Here is an 18895-nt window from a genome sequence, read left to right on the forward strand (position 1 = left end):
GTATTTACAACCTTAACCTAGCAACTTGCTAATATAATTAATATTTATTGAAGGAATAAATGGGAAATATGATGGGCGCTGCCAGTTGCTAATTATCAGGGATGATTTTTCCATAATAATAAGACGAATATTTATTACGTATTTGTCATCTGCGAAAAAGAAGAAAACAAACTACGTCGATTGCCACGAATTAAGTTTCGCTCTGCTTACTTCTCTTGATTTTTGGGGAATGAGACATTTCTATTGCTGCAATTGTAAAATCATATCAGACTTCGATTATCGAAGCCAATTAGAGATTAGAGGAAAATAGAGATCGAATTACAGTATTTTCCATAGATGTAACGTTTTGCACGTACGTATTAAATTGTATTAAATCGTAATATGAGTTAGGAGATATTTGATGAATGATTTTAATAATTTTAAATTATTCCGAGAGCTGCAGGTTCATGCGTAGGAATTAAGGATACCTCCTTACCCGTAATTAATTATTAATTAATTTTACGGATGGTACAGGGCGAAGAGTACGTCTTAAATCCTTTCCGGAAGTACTCGTCGATTTTCAGGTGTATTATTTTAACAAGTGGACCAAAACTTAATTAAGGATATTTAAGGTAAAATAGTTAATTGATATCGAACATATTGATGCGGGTTCCGTGATGATTATTATTCACGGTAATAATTATTATACATAACTATAATATTGGTTTTTCTATACGAGGAACCACTTTTCCTTAATGTATAGTTCATCGTTTAACTACAGAATTGTCACGACATAAACTAACAAACTCCTTGTACATTCATTATGTGACAATTTTGGGGTCATAAGTTCATCCTAAAATCGATCAAAAGGGCGATCTGATTTCTCCTTAAATAATGTTTAAAGGGGAAAATGCTCATTAATATTTAAGGGTTTCAACGACTTACATACTTTAAGGAGTGGAATTTTTTAGTTACTGCGTTTTCACTTTTTTTTTCTAGCTTCCTGACACTCCTCCATATCTTGTAAATATCTTTAAATATATCGAGAATCAAGTACATCTCTATCTAGTGATAATAATTTATTATACTTACTGATATTAAAAGCGGCTGCTAATGGGATTCTTCCTTATTTGTAAGTTTGGAATAATAGAAGCGTAGTTTCTATCATCGTTCAGCGTAATAACGCATAATTGCATCGTTTTGCAACTACCAAAGTAACCCTGGAATACCAGATCTGAGGAACAATAAAATGCAATATTAATGTTTGCGAAGCGACATTTATTCCGCCGCAATGGCAGGTCGCGATGCCGAGTATAAGAACATATTCAACTTTTCCGATAATTTACAAATATATAAAATAACATGTTGCACTCTCCGCAATCTAATTCTACGTATATATATAAAACCTACGTATCCTTTGTGCATTTTGGAAATTGAAAATCCATGTATCCGTAATACTTTTCTGATTTCCGTCCGCTCGATTCATCCTCCATCGATGTCCTAAGATTTCAATATATTTTCAAAACACTATTCGCATCTTTAATAAATAATCACAATTGACGATGAATCTAAATAGTGCTTGATAACAAAATTTCGCCAAAACGTGGATTTAATAGTATCGAAGCAAATTTGATTCGAGAAAAATCGTGCGTTTCGGGAAATGATACAATGATTTCTTATTAATTTCTGCTCTTCTCCTTCTAGTTCCATAATACTTTTTTATTGTATATATTCTTTCGGACGAGTTGTGTTATAAGAAGGCCACATTTTGTCCACGAGGCAAGTCAAGGCGTTCCAAGACGGAGACAACAATCACTCCTTTGGAATTACACTATTTTTTCTATTAAAAAATGTGTTTCTGGGTTTTGTTTTAAACGAATATTAGGGATCCATGAGATTCACGGCTGAAGGTCGAAGGTTCAGTTGGTATTCCCCGAAAAGCATTGCAGCCAACCACCTGTATTGCTCGTTCTTGGATGCACCTGCTAAGGTGTATCCGAAGAAGGGCGAGTCCTTGCACCTGTAAATAATTTTCAATCATTAAATCTCCGTCCTTATTTTTAAGCATTGCAAATTAGAAGAGAGCATTGAAAGTAATCGTTCGAATCTATAACGTATAGATTAAAAAACATTAAGTAGACTAAAAAGTCTTGAATTACTAACAACACAATATTGAAAATACGTTCATTTACTGAATTACAACTTCAATCGATGCCAATATATCGGGGTGATTCTCAAAGCGTCTCTGCAAGTGTTGTAAAATATTGCAAATGAAAGCAAATCGCCGGAAGATTTTTAAGCCCGCCCAAGAATTCAACTTTAATTAACAATCAGCTGTGAAGCCTCACCTGGTCGGTTTTTTATTCTTAACCATGAAAGTAATCGACCACCTGAAATTGACAGAAAATAAATCATTAACAGATTTGACAAATAATATATTGTAAGTATCAAGGTGATATGAAAGTGGCGTCTCGTCTCGTTTATGAAACTTTTCTCCGAACCGGGTGTACCGAATACTTTTTCTATCATGAACATTTGTCTCAACCTAAATGAAAATTCATGGATATCGGGACCTTTTTTAGGGGCTTCATATTCATGTGGTGAAACACTGAACAATTCGGTACACTCAGTTGGGTGAAAAATTTCATTAACGATTGACCCCGCGGACGCCACTTTCATATCACCTTAAGGAAGGTACTGAGAAGTAGTTTAACATTTTTTTTTATATATATAGAATGTCATTTCAAGCAACATTACCCCATCTGAGGATTGCGTTTAGGCTCATGTCCTAGGAACCAAACGATGTCCTCGATTCTCCATTCGTGCAGCTTCGTCGAGCAGGCTTTGTCCTTGTAGCAGCACAATTTCGCTTGACTGAACTCGAAGAGGTAGCTCTTGAAGTTCTTCGTCTTCGTGTCCGCAAATTTCAGCTCACCCGATATAGTCATCGGCGGTTTTACCTGGAAACATGAGTGGATCGCGTTGCTTTTCCTATTCCGACATATCGAATATCTACTTTATGCCTTAAGGTGAAGTGAAACCCCCTTCAAATCAGTCGACTCGAATAAGACATTTTTTTTTTAAGGGTACTGGATCAAACTGTCTGAAACTTTGACACATGACTCGTGAGCACCTTCACCTACGATTGCAAGAAAATTGGGTAACGCATGTTTATAGATTAAAAAATTAGTTGCAGCTAAACGTCACAGATGGCGCCGTTGGTCCTAAACAGTCGTTAGAATAATGAATTCACGAGATTTCGACAGTTTTGAATCGATTTCTTCATCATTACTCTACCGAAATGATATATGGAACGTTTCAATTCGTATAATTATCAACGTAGAGTATAAGAGACATCAGCATAAATATTAATATCGATAACATGACGCGCCAGCTGATGTTACCACTTGAGTATTCAAAATGGCGTTACCGCGAAGAAGGGTATAGATGAATTTTATTTCTACGTCGATTGAGTTTCTCAGCGCCTTTCATATTACCATAATAAACGGTGCCAGACGGATTCGGATCTGTTTCTAATGAACAGAGGAGAATCTGCCGAGGGCTCGGTTACATGAAACCTGATCGCCGATGCATAAAGATGCGTTTACAGTTACGACAAGTCACTTCTGGGAGCTTGCAGGCCTGCAGAACGGGGGATATCATTTTTCGCAGTGATAAACACGGTCACGCCGTGGCATATAAATAACGATAACACTCACAGTGCACCGCATACGGTCAAGTACAATTAGTCTACATCCTGTTTTCAGCGTTCAAAAGCGCTCCTTTCTGACTCATGCTCTAAACCAGCCCCATAAAGTGTGTCACTCTACCTACATATACCAAACAACGGGGCATCCTGATATCCGACTGTGGGACGAAACTGTGGGACATCCGGATATCCGACTGAGGGTATTCACTTCATCTTTAACGTAGAACTAAATTTATGTACATATGACACTTTCATATCACCTTAACACATTCGCGACCAGCAAATTTGTTCCGTTTCAAATACTGAGTACCGGGGAAAATAATGAAATTCTTAAACTGGTTGCCGCAAACTTGTATCGTGTATCGTTATGGACGTGATTCACGTCAGCGGCAATCAGGAATAGAAGTTGAAAAAACGTGAATTCACGTCAGCGGTCGCGAACGTGTTATCTACATTTATTTGCTGATGCTTTCGCAAGCATTGAAATTACTCGAGATCGGAGCGTGAAATGGGTTGCTCATGGCGCCAAAATGAATTTTTGATTATGCGTCACAGTGGTGACTCCCATGGCAGTGAAAGTGTTAATTACTATTTAAGTAAAGCATTTTTCAATCAACCTCCACTTCGTATAATTAATTATTCGGGTCCTACCAGAGGTACGATGTCGTTGTACAGCCTGTTCTTCGTAAGGACCAGGATGTTATCCTTGCGATCCTCCAGGTCGAAATATCCCCACCTTGCGACCACTTCCAGAACGCGTTCCCCATGATGAAGAGGTCTCTGAAGAGCACTGCTTAGGACGAACTCTTCAAGGCAGAGCTCATGGGGTGGAAATTTTGCCTTCTCTCCGAGTTCTCGACACACGTCGTAGGCCGTTTTTTGGGGACCGATCTGAAGAACGAAAGACGTATAAAGTGTCGTAACCGTATTTTTTTCATCTTTAATCTTAGTTTTTCTATTCTAATACCCGGTTTCATCAACCTTGGTTAAATCATTGATTACTTAACCGTGGGCTAAATATGCAAAATTAATGAAAAATATTGCCCTTCGCGAATTTTTGTTTTTGTAGCCGCGGTTCTTCATTTTTACGGAAATGAAAAATGTAGGCAAATCTTTGTTTAGGTCAATATTATGTAATTGTTTACCGTGACGTTGACGCACTCGCCATCCTTGCTGGTAATGTAAATCCAAATTTTCAGGTCCCCGGAAGGAGCTCCTCTCAAGCCATTGTTTGATACGTGGTGTCTCTCCAAGACTTCGAGAATTTTCGCCTCCTTGGCCAAATCTGCTGCCGATAACTGATAAAGCTTCGGATATAGATGGATGAGATCTCCGACGACTTTCGTCTCGGAACGGTTCCATTCCTCGGCACTATTTTCTCCGGCATGCATTAAGGTCGGACCCCAAACTGCAGAAAGGTTCTCCACTGTCATTAGATTTCTCGGACATTGTTGGCTTAGACAATGAAGATGTGCCAGGATCCTCCTCAGGGTCGCCGAGGATACAGGATCGAGAATCCTCAGAAGTTTTCTGTAGGTTGTAACTCGATCGTCCTCGTTCGCAAGCTCTGGAAAGATAAATAAAATGAATACGGAGTATTAAATCATTCATCAGAAGTGAAATCAATTACAACGGAAGTTCAGTGAAATTTAATTAAACTCTCACTTTAGCGTTTGGAAACGTCTGAACATAAATAATGTTATAATACACCCTCGCAATTTTAATTGGCGATACATTTTACAAATCACCTCTTCCAAGGTAGCATTTATTTTTAGCAAGACTAATAGCACTTGGTTACATTTTGCAATTATTTTAGTACGACTCATTTAACGGCATTACAGATCAAAAAAAGCGTCAACGTCAAGCTTGAAACAGCGTCAGGCTTTTCCATTGCATTGAGTAATTCTTCCGACCCTGGGAATCAAGGATCACTGCTGAATTCAGAATGGGTGATTTTCGCGTACCTATGCCGCGGGATTTCGAACCTTACGACTCAGTGTAAACAAGCAAGGCGCAATTCGACTTAGCCCGTTTGAACCGCGGTTCATCGTCGAGTTCAATGTGCTCTCGTTAAGTTATTAAACCCATTAGTCTCCCAGGAAGGGAGAGAAGTCGAGCCGATATAATTCAGGCTTCTTAATTTCACCCTGGCTCTTTTAAATGCTCCTTTAAGTGCTCTTTTAAATGTCCCTTACGGACGCGTTAATATGCTCGCACGATCCATCGAGAAACCGAGCGCTAAACTTAGATCATCTCGTCCACGTGTCTTGAATGTCGATTCGAGAATATAGTAGCCTCTTTTCGTCGAGGAAGCGCATTTTTTCACGATTTGAATATCCATTGTCCATGGAGACGAGAAACGGATAAGAATCAAATTTCGCTGGACTTGCAAAGAGGAAGGAAGACGGCCAGAAATGTTCTCAAATTTCTATAAAAAGTCTTAGGAATTTATTCCAAGTATCCATAGAGATGGATTTAAAGAAAACTATACAGGAAGTGTCATTTAAGAATGGCTCGTAATGCATTAGAAATTACTCGTTTTTTTAATTATGCATATTTGTATTTTCTTCAGAAAAGAAATGGTTTAAAACAATGCCTTTTTAAATGTTCGCAAAATGTATAGAAGTACAGAGTAAATTTTTACTGTAAAATCTCTTAAATATTCCTAGTGACGAAATGTAATTTATTAATATCTAAGTGATACGTGAAATGTGAAAATAATATTACTAACACCCGAAGTATATAAATATTAAATTAATAATTATATGCCTTGATATTTTCGAAGGATAAGATGTTCGGATTTAAATTTCGCGAAGTTTCAGATATAGAACGTGCAGCAAAAATAATTGAATGGAATTCAAATTCGGTGAATTTGTGGTAAATAAGTGTGCGGCAAAAATTGTTTAACAGAATTGAGTTTCGCTGAAATTTTGGAGGAAAGGTGTGCAACAGAAATGATTTAACGATACCTGGAAAAGTAACACCTGACTGATAGGAAAGAAAATCGACGTCATAAAGAATAATTACAGAGGAATAGAGATAATAAATAGTTTAAAAATAATTATACGAGTGCATAAACGTCGCTATTCTTAACATAGGAGACCTTGGCATGAATTCCAGGCCGTGAAAACTCTGCAAGGACAACTACGAGATGCAATCTTATTGTCAAGACAGCTTATCATCACTTTTGATATTATCAGTGCTCTTAAATTAAATTGCCTCTTAAATTGTCTCCCGAGACAAGGGCGAGACAATAACGTGCTAACAGGGACTCGTAGAGATTTTTTAATGCACTTAAATATGCAAATGCAGCTGTTACCTACAACTTTCTCCTCGCACAACTCAAATTTGATAATCGGCCTGTTATCTTTCATAATTTCCTCGCGGAATTGTGACTTCTTTACCGAAACAATCACGACTTGAATTTGATAAATAATCTGCTATTTCCATCCCTCTTCTTTATCTTATGAAATTAATTGACCTGCTCGTGGAAGCTATTTTTGTTTTAAGTTTCTTCTTGGAGATTCACTCTTTTTTTGCAGCTACATATTAGATAAATTTCTGAGAATCGATACGTATCGATTTGCACTAAGAGCATTAGAGAGCGCAAAACAACTAAAGGAGGAAACGACTTTATCGATACGCAGAATCAATTCTTATCAATTCTACAATGATAGGCCGTCTTGATAGGAGCAATATGCTGTTCCGTAAATAAATAAGATCGTGAATAAAAGGGAATGTGCATATCAATGCTGAGGCTATTTTATAATTATGAATGGAAAAGTTTTATAAATATTTTGACTTTTATATATGACTTAATGACACCTTAAGTTATCTAAATATATTTTCTGATGCTTTCGCAAGCATTGAAATTTCTAGAGATCGGAGCGTGAAATTTACGATGGAATGGGAAAACTTTCGAGAGCTTTTTGCCTCTTACCGATAATTCGACACAGCGAATCGTGAATGTTTGCAGGAAACAGAGGATCTGGAAGATCTCTGAGGAACCTCCTGAGAGCAGTGGCGACATCATGTTCGCTGTACGAATTTCTGGTGATTTGGGTGGCCCAGGCATCTCTTCTAAAGGCTTCCAACAATCTGGCAATGGCACTGCTGGATCCACTTCGACGATAAATGCCTTCCGACATGATCCCTGGAACACAAGACATCGAGTCTCCGTAAATTGCAGGGAAAACGGACACTTTATACAAGTAACTAATTAAATTAAGATGGTATGAAAGTGTAATATAAACGTACCAAAAGGTCCAAATACTTATAAAACTTTTTGCCAAACTGGGTGCACAAAGATAAAAATAATGCACAAATCAACCAGTACCAAACACAGAAGGGCAAGAATAATAAAGAGTAATTAATACAATCTCTCCGTACTCTTTGTGAATTTTATTTGTTATCACAATGCTTAACCTTCCTTAAGAGGTTTTACTAAGGTTCATGTCAGCTATTGTTTGCACATTGTAGCAAAAAAATTGAGGTGGTCCCTTATGAGTTTAGTACCTGTTCACTATGTTGATACCATCATAGCGTGTCCGTTGGCAACAGTTAACAATTGATAACCGATTAATAATTATTAATAGTAGTGGTTTTACATTTTCCAGATTACAAGAAATCGACAGAACTTTTGGGAGGACCTAATAAGTTTATCTGATTTTCCTTTGGTTTTAACAAAAAATAATTATCAATTACTAAGGCGCCTCACCGTGGGCGTATATGAAGTTTATGCACTTATCGAGGATCACGGGGACATTGTCCTGCGTAAGCTGTTGTTGATTCAAGGCTGGTCCGCAATTGGTTGCAGCTTGGTGCAATGCATGAGTCCATGCATGGCATTCTCGCGATCCTGGAGCTGCTATATGAAGAGCACCTTTCCCACCTGCATCCACCACCACCACAGGAACGTTTCCGCAGGTCCCATTTGGACCCTCCTGTTCCCTGAGGACTGAAAATTCAAAACAATCCAACTTTTGCAAACAATCCACGAGTAATGCATTTTTACATTAAGGGTAATTATTAACACATTCTCTATCAGACCGAATGTCGAGGATTTTATCATAGGAACATTTCCGCAGGTCCCGTTTGGCCCCTCCTGTTCCCTGAGGACTGAAAATTCAAAACAATCCAACTTTTGCAAACAATCCACGAGCAATGCATTTTTACATTCAGAGTGATTATTAACACATTCTCTGTCACACCGAATTTCCTTTTTTTTTAATAATGTTTATTTACACACCTTTGGTAAATACAAAGACATGCCGTCGTTTGGAACATGATTAAGAAAATTGATACCACAAACTATATCTGGCTCTTGATACTCTAACTATTGAACTTCTTGATTAATAAATGATAATCGTCATAATTTTCCTCTTTTAATAATAGCATTGAACTGATGCTTTATGGCTGTTGTGAGAGAAGCAACGAGCTGTTGAAAAATGTTACGGATGTCGATTGTATTATCACTCGTTAGTTATGTCGATGCAAGATGACTCACAAAGACGCGAGTCGATATTTGCGTAAACTTCGATATGTAACTCACTGTTAAAGACTAAACTGTCCGTGGTCGGTATCAATCGACATTGACATAATGGGATGGGAATATCTCGAGGCGGCACTTATGAACTCGTTTTACATAATTAAAGATGTCCATAAGTCCATAAATTTCATGCGTTTTTTCCGAAGAAAAACTAACACCACATTACAACATTCGATATGACGATTTAAACTCGTACGTAATGTTTTTGAACAAATTTGGAATTTTATGACATTTTATTAGACATCTTGTAAACCAGCTTGTAAAATTACGTATTATAAATTAGTATGAATAAAATAATTTCAACTAATTTATATAATTACAAGGGAACAGTTGAAACTGAATAGAAAACTAAATTCGACATTTCCGTTTTCGTTTCGAACTTTTATCACCTCGAAGTAGCATGCAAATTAGCAAGACTTTAACGATAATGCTTTCTAATGGATGTGTTTCAACAGAAACACATTTACAACACCTTAGAAACGTTTCTCATTATAGTTCGCAAAATTCAAATTAGTTTTTCATCGAAAGTGAAGTTCCCAGACATTTGCAATGATTCAGTGGGAGCTTTTATTGACGGCCCCGCAAAGGGTGTAGCCGCTTAAAATTTATTCCTAACAGTCCTAATCTGTTTATAGTCTCGAAATTGCAGCTCGGACAGAGTTGCGATGTTTAACGACCCATTGGCGGCAAAATTGCCGTCATTGGCAGACATCGCTGACGGATACCATTGACAGGAACTTCCCGGACAAGGGCGATGGAATTAAGGGGCTCACTTCAAAAGCCTTCACGGATCTTCATCCCACGCTTATCAATTATCGTGAAGTAATAAAAACATAAATCATATACATTATGTATAGTAGAAATTTTTTTGTAGTTATCATTGCAACGAGATTAATCATTTTCAGTCTCTGCATCTCTCTTTTAACCAAACCACCACCTGAATAAAAACAGCTACCGGTTCGAGTAGCTTTCCACTTTTCTCTCTCTCTCCTAAACTCGACCACGACAGAAAGTCGCGAAGTGTTAATGTTATATCGAAGAAAGTTTAAGGTGATATGAAAGTGCGATATATACACACATAACAAAAAGTCAAAATATTTATAAAACTTTTCTCCAAACAGGGTGCACCGAATCATTTGAAATTTCAGCACGTGGTTATGAAGGCCTGAAGAGCGTAGTGCTTATGAAATTTCTTATAAAAAATTTTTTATTTAACTCAGACTAGAACCAAGAATACATTTTTCTTTTGATGAAATTTCATGACCACCACGTTCTTCCTTGGATCTCCATAATCACGTGTTGAAGTTTCAGATGATTCGGTGCACCCAGTTTGGAGAAAAGTTTCGTAAATATTTTCACGTTTTATGTATACAAAACGATCCTTTCATATCACCTTCATTTTAAGAAAATGTGAAAAATCTGAATTTTGTTTACCTATACAACGGGCTTTTCGTAGATCCACGTGCTCAAATGATATCGGCTGTTCCAGAGATCGAGTATAGACTAGAATTCGTTGCTGAAGAAGTACCCAAGCTGGAGACCAAGCACCGGTTACACCTTCCTGAGAAAAAAAGAAATTTTAACATTTTTTTTCCCACGTAAGTTACAGTTACATAACACTGGAATAACATGGAATATAACGAATGCTATTCAAAAGATACATTAATATCATATAACATCGAATTATTACCGTTTATAACATTGCCACAACATTGCAGTTATATAATTCGTTTTACAACAGTGTTATATAGCTGCGGAAGGAATAGTAATACTTCTTTTTTATTTTATTTCACAATAAATGTCAATAATTAATTGAGTTAATACCACATTAACAGTAATGTAAATGTTTACGCGAGTTGTCTAATTACTAACCCGCAAAGGTGAATATAAATAGTAATTAACTGTATAAAAAATAAACTATATAAGCGTTTGATTTTTCGTTACGTTTCCATTTCTTAATTCTTTGGGTACTAAGAGCGCCTAAAGGCGCCCGACGTTTGGTTCAATATTGCCTGCACGATCAGACGAATTTCGCCCATATGTTGAAGTGGCTCCGTGTACAAAGGATTAAGAACGTAAGAAGTTTCACTTCGATATTTATTGACGCGGATTGTTATGTTATTGAGTGTTAAATGTTATCATGTATTACCTTAATATAGGCCCACCCAGCTTTGGTCAACTCAGCTGTATACTTTACAGGAAATACGGAGGTAAGTGCTTCCAAAATTCTCTGCGCCCAAATTCGCCTTTCGGTAATTCCTTTTGCGTAGAAAACGTGAATACCGGGTCTTCCTTCCCCACTTACAGCAATACAATGGACGGTCTCACCATCTATAACCCTTTAAATTTATTTTTCAATTAATAAAACAATTTAAAACGCTTCGAAATTATAGATATCTACCTTGCGATATAGCCCTAGTAGAACATAATAATTTCCAAATATCTTTTTCTAATCGTTGCTAAATATCTCAAGCGACAGATTTTTTAAAATGTATAGATTTCAATTGAAGATATGTAATGATAAATATTTGTTGAAAATCTCAATGACATATTCAGTTTTAAGAATTTATAAACATATAAAAATTATATTTTTTAATTCATAGACATGTAACGAAAATACATTTTTTACTTTGCCATTATTATCCGACACTTCGTTTGGTGTCAAAAAATATGACAAATTTTTGCAGTATTTTCCTTCCGCTATTTCATTATAGTAGCAAAACGTGGAACTTTTGATTTTAAAAATTTTCAAAACGTTTATAATGTATTCGGTAGATAACATTTAAAAAATACTTATATTAAAGTGATACGAAATATTTCAAATATCTGTTAAATATTTACAAAATGTACGATATTCGTTAAATATATATAGAAAATGTACGATAAATATTTTGTGCTACTAGGGACAATTCTTTATAATGTATGTTTCAATCGTTTCATTAAAATGATTACATTTTAGACCGCACTTAAGTCAATTCTACATCACTCTCAATCTACATGAAATGTAAACATTACTTCTTATTATAGGATTTATAAGCAAGTTTTTGTGATAGTTAAATGCGATTTTGATCGATCGAACCTGCACGTCCAGTCGAGCGTGTAGGGACGTTTTTTAAGTATCAAATCGATAAACTGTGAAATTGACAAATTGACAATCGGTTTGCAAAGTGTGATCGATCTACCCTGATATCGGCTTTATATTTCTCCAGTACGTCAAACGTACCTAATTTATATTTCTTAGACGTTAAGCTACCATTTTTCGAAATTGCGAGTAAATCACGAGGAAATTAATTAAACATTTAGTGTTTCACGTATAATTTTACGGAAATTCTCATAATTTTGTTTCTCATGTTATAGAGATAAGACACTTTCTCTTATCACATGCGCTCTATTCTATAATATATTATGATGATAAGATCTATATTTAAGGAGTATCGTACATTTTGTAAATACTTAGCAGACATTTCAAATATTTGCAAAACGTTATCTTTAGAATATTATCATTACAATATTTGTATAATATTAGCTACCGAATACATTATAAACGTTTTAATAATATTTCTAAATCACCCGGTTTGCTACCATAATGAAATAACGGAACGAAAATATTACAAAAATGTATCGTCTTTTTTTATACGAAATGAAGTGTCCGATAATAATCGTGAAGTAAAAAATGTATTATTATTATATGTTCATAAAATAAAAAATATAATTTCAATATGTATGTTTATAAATTCTTGTACCTAAATATGTCATTGAAATTTTCAACAAATATTTCAGATATCTTCGAATGAAATCTACAGGACATCTTAAAAAATCTGTTGCTTGAGATATTCAGCAAAGATTACAAAGAAATATTTAGAAACTATTCTATGCTACTAGGGATGTTGTATCAGAAAGGTGGATGTAATATTTACAGGGCCATAAAATAATATATCAGCTCAACATTGGTTGGTAATTGATAATATTGTGCCAATAGATAATATCGGACAGATTTATGACCAATATTTTTTGCTACAGGGGTACTTACTTAACATCCTGGAGAAGATGCACGCTGTGCACGAGGTCTAGCTGCACAACTTCCTTCAGGGTCGCCATGCTCTTATCGGTATAAAACGAGAGTTTGTTATCGCTCAAAACGGCAGCCCTGGTCACCAGATCCTTAGCCCTTTCAATACCAGCCCCATTCTTGTAAACGATCCCCCTATGCGTGGTAGAACAATGCCCAACAACCCCAGGCCTCTCCAACTTAATGTTCCCTTTAGACCCAGTTTCAACATTCTGCGGCTCCCTGTTCCTGGACAAAAGTTTGCTGTTCCTAACAAAGCTCATGACATTCGGCTTCACGTGGACCCCGGACTCCTGCTTGAGCTTCTTCAGCTTCTGCATCATGGAGGTCCTCTTCTCTTCAACTTTCGGAGCCTGAGCCGGTGAGTTCTCCTTCGCAGGTGCGGAAGTTGCCGATGCTTCTTGAGTCCTGATTCCAGGAACATCGGGAACCTCGTTCCCAGGACCATCTCCCTTGCCCTTGTTCCCATGAACGTCTTGCGCTTTGACGGAGTGCTTCTTCGGCGGCACTGCGGGTTGCTTCCTCTTGGCTAGGTGTGCCAACTTGGGCAGCAACGCGGGGTTCTTCCCAGCAACGCTTTTTTCAGGGGTCTCCACCAGCTCCACCTCGTCATATTCGTTCTTGGGCAAGGAGTCGTACCTCCTGGGAGGCTCCGGAGGCTTAATCTGGACACCCTGGCTGAGCTGTTCCGCTTCCTCCTCGAGGATGACCTCTTCCTCCTCTTCCCTCAAGTCCGCCATGCTTCCTCCACTGCTGGGGGACTCGCTGGTCGCCAGAAGAGTCTCCAGCAGCATCATGTCGTTGCTCTCGTAGTTGCCGTAGACCGCTTCGTCCGTCCTGGCCAGAGGATCAAACTCCACCAGCACCGACCTGCTGGACAGTTTCCTGCTAGCCAGTTCCTTGTTCTCCAATCCCTTTTTAGGTTCCACCTGCTTCGGTATCGTTTCTTGGTGATCCTCTTTGGACTCCTCCAGGGGGATCTTCCTGGGGGTCCAGTTTTCGTAGAGGGAGTTCTGGATAGAAACGTGGCTGATGCAGGACACTCCAGAGATTCTCTCTTCAATGGGTGCCTCCAATTCCTCCTCCAGCGAAGGCTCCCTCTCTTGATCAACCGTGCTCAGCTCCTCCATCCTTCTTTCCGCTTTTGGAGTGGCGTCGTAGAAGGTCCACGAATCGGACCTGGACAGCTTCCTGAACGGCGCGTCCAAGCTCTCCATCTTGGAGTTCAAGGCACTGACGCTGTGTTCCGAGTCACTAGTCCTGGTCCTGGAGAAACTGAGCAAGCTAAGTTCCGACAAGTCCTGCTCGGACATGGTGGAACTCAAGGTGTCGTATCTGCTGCTGTTGCCCGAGGTCACGGACTGCAGCTCGTCGTAGATTGACTCGTCAGGCAGAGGTGGTGGAGGGTAAATCGGTGGAGGTGGACTGTACCTTGCACCCGTCAGGTCCTCCTCGTTCTTGACACTTCTCAGGTTTGATTGCAGGGGACTATAGAAGGAAATCCCGCTGAAGATGTCGTTAGCTGGGAGAGAGACGCATCGCTCTTCCAGGGATGGACATTTCGGGGACTTTCCATCCGGGGAATCCTGACTCTCCTCCTGTGAAAGGGAGGTCAGCCTCCGGGTCAGCAGGTTCTTCACGGATTTTTCCAGCCTCATGCTGGCGTTCCTGGTGCTCGAAATCACTGCTTTGCCCTTCACGGTCATCTTCTCCGAGATCTCTTCCTTCAGCTGTCTGGAACTGTTCCCTAGACTGCGGAAGAATTCACCTTTTGCCTCCGGTGGGGGTTTTGGGTCCCCTGGGGGGTCGGGCTCGCTTGGGGACATCGGTGGGGATGGGCTCGATGCGACGGGGAAGGTTCGCGGAGCTGGAATTGGTCGATCTGGAATCAGCGATCGCGGTTTCGGGACTGGCTTCACCTCCATCTTCAAAGTTTCCCCCAATTAGCTGCTCCTTAGAACTCAGCCTCCACTTTCAAGCCGGGATCTTGGCTAGATGTGAACCTCAACGCCGTCCTTCCTGATGGTTCCTCCTCTTCCAGGAGACTTCAGAGAAGGGATTTTGCGTCATCTCCAGAACCTGCATTTCCGCTCCGCATCCAAGTTTTTGATTTCGGGTCCTTCTCGAACTTATTATCCGCGTTTTGGGGGTCAAGACCTCTCGAAAGCATTTCCTTTCAACTGGGGAAACGCGGTTCGTTGATTTCACGCGCAATTCTGCCGATGGATGAGTCACTTCGGCATCGGGTTAGTTATCGCAATTGTCCGATAAAAAATTCAGGAAGCTCGTGAAACTCGCGCCGACGACGATACCCCTGCTATTCCGATAAAGAAGTGCGCGAGGCTCTTTGTTGAGAAAGCAATGCTTTTTTTGGTACTCTCCGCGGTCGATCGTAGAACTCCAAACGTACAAGCCAGGTACAGGTAATTACACCTGACGAGACGATGGATGAGTCACTTCGCCGTTAAAATACAGTTCCACGACCTGGATAGTCGTCGCACTTGCGGGTAACATGTCGTTTTCTCTATTGATTATGTTTCCTACTTATCTACAGCTTCAATTCCGCTCTACTTTAGTCATACGCAGATTTACGGATTTATCCGTCTAGATGTTCAGCAGATCTCGGTCGCGCACGTGGCTGTCACTCTTACTCACAAATGTAGGACAACCTTTCCATGTAATTATTTAAAAATCAGATTTAGGCACTTAATCATTTTAATTTACATCATTAGCTTCGCCATCACCCTCGCCGGCATGAACACTCCTATATCGGTAAAAATTCGTTTAATATATGTTTATAATTAATTTCTCTCGCGTAGACGCGACGGCCACTCTCGCGAACGGACGTGAGTCACCTCGTACAATCTCTGAATGTACGTGTGTACAATTTACGGAAGTAAAAATATCGAAATACAGACAACAATCGCAATTGTCACCTGGCGAGTCCACGAGTGAATCACTCGAGCGCTATCAAAGCGGAGCCATTTGGAGCTCCCACCTTCTATGAAGGATTTTTTGACAGCCCCGGACGCGATTTCGCAGTTTTTCCTTTTTTTTCCCCCGGGGAGTCGACAGGAAGAAACACAAAGGATTTCCACGTGGACACTCATGGACGTGGTTCACCGACCGTGCCCAATTACGGTCAGCTGCAGCGCACGAGGTCGCTGCAACAAGTGGTCGCCCATCGATTTCCAGCGAGCCACCATGCTCCAAAACGCTTCTCCAAATGTTCCATTTCCCCTGGGTCGAGAAAATCGGCGGAATAGAAAATATCCCCCACTTTCGGAGACTCTATCTAGCCCTACAAATAAACGGACGCCATACAGAGGCATACAAGACACCATGAGACGGTGCAAATCGTGACAATAAAGCGTTCATCCCTATCTCCGGGACTCGATCGTCTCCCCGGACACTGCATAAGTACAGGATTGCAGATTAGAGACTATTCCAGCGGTAATGAGCTAATCGATATACTAATCAGGCTCCGAATTTCATCTTGAAGAGTCTTGGAATCTTCTTCGGTGTAGGTATCTTCGGGTCTTTCGGGGCTATCGATGCGAGAAATTCTTCAGTTCCGCCGTGGAATTCCGTCGGCTTAAATCTCAGTCGAGGTTTCTGCGGATTCTGGGACGTGCTGTCCTGTTTTTCTCCTCGGTAGTTCGAGACAACGTCACGAGGGGCGATGTTTCACCGCTCACTTTCCCGGAGGAGTAACGGAGATTAGGTGCGTTATGGCGGGCCCAGGTGCGCAGGAATACCACGGGACTTTTGAGGTCGGCGGGGACGGGCCCCGGGTGCTCGCTGCCCTGGGCCTGCGCTCCTATCCCGGGCACAGGGACGATAAGATATGCCGAACCGGGGCTTTGTTATCCCGGCATCGGGCGCGACACTGAGCCCGGCTCTGCGGTCCGTCATGCGCTCCGGCTTCTTTCGCTGCGCCCACTCTTGCCGAGCTACTCTCCCTCTACTCGCCGTACTCGCTGCACGTCTCCGTAGAGGCGATGCATCGGTAAGGATCGGGATTTTCGAGAAGTGCAGAATCTCCGTCTGAGATGGAAAGAGCGGCAGTGACAAGCGATACGACGTTTCTCTTCATTTTCTTACTATATGCAGAGCTATTCGTCTGAAACGAAATAAGAGACGGTGATAAACGATGCGATTTTTAATTTTATGCGAAATTTTATATATTGAAGTCATACATATGTATGCTTAGGCGAAGCATCGGCTAGGAACAGGCTTTTCGAGAAGTGCAGAATCGCCGTCTGAGATGGAAAGAGCGGCAGTAACAAGCGATACGATGTTTTTCTTCATTTTGTCACTAAATGCTGAGCTACTCGTCTGATATTAAAAAAAAGAGACGGTGATAAACAATGAGATTTTTATTTAATTTTATGCGAAATTTTACACTTTGAGAATGCGTATCTGCATGCGGAGGCGATGCATCGGTAAGGATCAGGATTTTCGAGGATTGCAGAATCGCCGTCTGAGATGGAAAGAGCGGCAAGGACAAGCAATACGATATTTTTATTCATCTTCTTACTAAACGCAGAGCTATTCGTCTGAAACAAAAAAAGAGACTGTAATAAACGATACGATTTTTATTTAATTTTATGCGACATTTTACTCATTGAAGTTACATATATGTATACATTTTTATTTAATTTTATGCGATATTTTACACATTGAGATTGCGTGTATGTATGCGAAGGTAATGCTTCCATAAAGATTAGGCTCTCCGAGGACTGCAGAACCGCCGTCTAAGATGGAAAAGGAGGCAATGACAGACGATACGATTGTTTTTTATTTTTCACGGAATATTCTACATGGTACATTTGAAATGTTACACACTGAGAATGCATATCTGTGTATGGAGGCGATCTATCCCTAAAGATCAGGCTTTTTGAATTTCAAATCCAAAACTGCACGTCTGAAATGGAAAGAGAAACAATGAGACACGAAAATATCTCTTGAGACTTTTATTTAGAATTTTACTTACCCAAACTTTTGACATGTATGTCTCACAGGCATGTACGCACAATATATATTTCTCGAATGTCTATATCGACGAGACGGAGGGAAAGAGGGAATAGGAGTTAAAAAGATTTTTAAAGAATTGCACCCTACCTCTACCTAACATGTACAATGCCAGTGTCTGTAGACGCCCTTGATAAGTAAAGTCCATATTTTACTTATTCTTCGCGAACTCTTCAAAGCCGGGTATATTTTGAAATCTAACCAATTTTATTTCTTACATAATCTACTAAATCTACTTCTATAAACTACTTTCTTATAAATACCCGAAGAGAGACAAGATGGCGTTAGCGATCCGTCACGTGACGTCCACCTCAGTCATTCAAAGAGGCTTATAATAATAAAATCTTTTTCGAGACTCACATTCAATTGAAATGTCGAGTAATTTTAGCTTAGCTGTAGTGAATCTCAGCTAAAGATATAGCTGAGATTCACTAATAAACGCTCTTCACATAAGCAGCAAACCAAAAGTGACACTGCAGAGATCACGACTACGAAGCTCTGCTCGTGCCGAGACTCTAAGCCGAAGATGCCCGAAGAGCGACCACTTCGTCCTTCG

At 39.6% G+C, this 18895-nt stretch overlaps 1 protein-coding gene and 2 long non-coding RNA genes across 4 annotated transcripts; 2 read left to right on the forward strand and 1 right to left on the reverse strand.

Annotated features, from left to right (window-relative positions):
• Positions 1 to 1236: 1236 nt before the first annotated feature.
• Positions 1237 to 17235, reverse strand: LOC105699129. The gene is made up of 10 exons (XM_012423889.2): positions 13267 to 17235; positions 11386 to 11575; positions 10671 to 10797; positions 8406 to 8645; positions 7629 to 7841; positions 4834 to 5255; positions 4340 to 4579; positions 2737 to 2939; positions 2328 to 2369; positions 1237 to 1999 (listed from the first exon to the last, which is right to left on the reverse strand). The coding sequence occupies exons 1-10, from the start codon at positions 15228 to 15230 to the stop codon at positions 1861 to 1863; spliced, it is 3780 nt and encodes a 1259-aa protein (XP_012279312.1). The 5' UTR covers positions 15231 to 17235; the 3' UTR covers positions 1237 to 1860.
• LOC105699131 lies at positions 3483 to 8399 on the forward strand. Of its 2 annotated transcripts, XR_001103992.1 has the most exons (3): positions 3483 to 3888; positions 7665 to 7899; positions 8305 to 8399. It is a non-coding gene; the product is annotated as an uncharacterized LOC105699131 (long non-coding RNA). The 2 variants fall into 2 exon arrangements; XR_001103991.2 differs by lacking the exon at positions 8305 to 8399 and having other exon boundaries at positions 7665 to 8066.
• On the forward strand, positions 8596 to 9062 carry LOC105699132. The gene is made up of 2 exons (XR_001103993.1): positions 8596 to 8709; positions 8776 to 9062. It is a non-coding gene; the product is annotated as an uncharacterized LOC105699132 (long non-coding RNA).
• Positions 17236 to 18895: the final 1660 nt, after the last annotated feature.

Source organism: Orussus abietinus, unplaced genomic scaffold (assembly GCF_000612105.2).
Source record: "Orussus abietinus isolate OABI.00-Male unplaced genomic scaffold, Oabi_2.0 scaffold3, whole genome shotgun sequence".
Lineage (NCBI taxonomy): Eukaryota > Metazoa > Arthropoda > Insecta > Hymenoptera > Orussidae > Orussus > Orussus abietinus.

Excerpts from the sequence above, each read along its gene's own strand:
- LOC105699129 (XM_012423889.2), bottom strand. The coding sequence starts at position 15,230 with ATGGAGGTGAAGCCAGTCCCGAAACCGCGATCGCTGATTCCAGATCGA. Across the intron at positions 11,576-13,266 it reads CATCTTCTCCAGGATGTTAA|GGTTATAGATGGTGAGACCG; the intron begins GTAAGTACCCCT and ends ATAAATTTAAAG. Across the intron at positions 5,256-7,628 it reads TTCGCTGTGTCGAATTATCG|AGCTTGCGAACGAGGACGAT; the intron begins GTAAGAGGCAAA and ends TTATCTTTCCAG.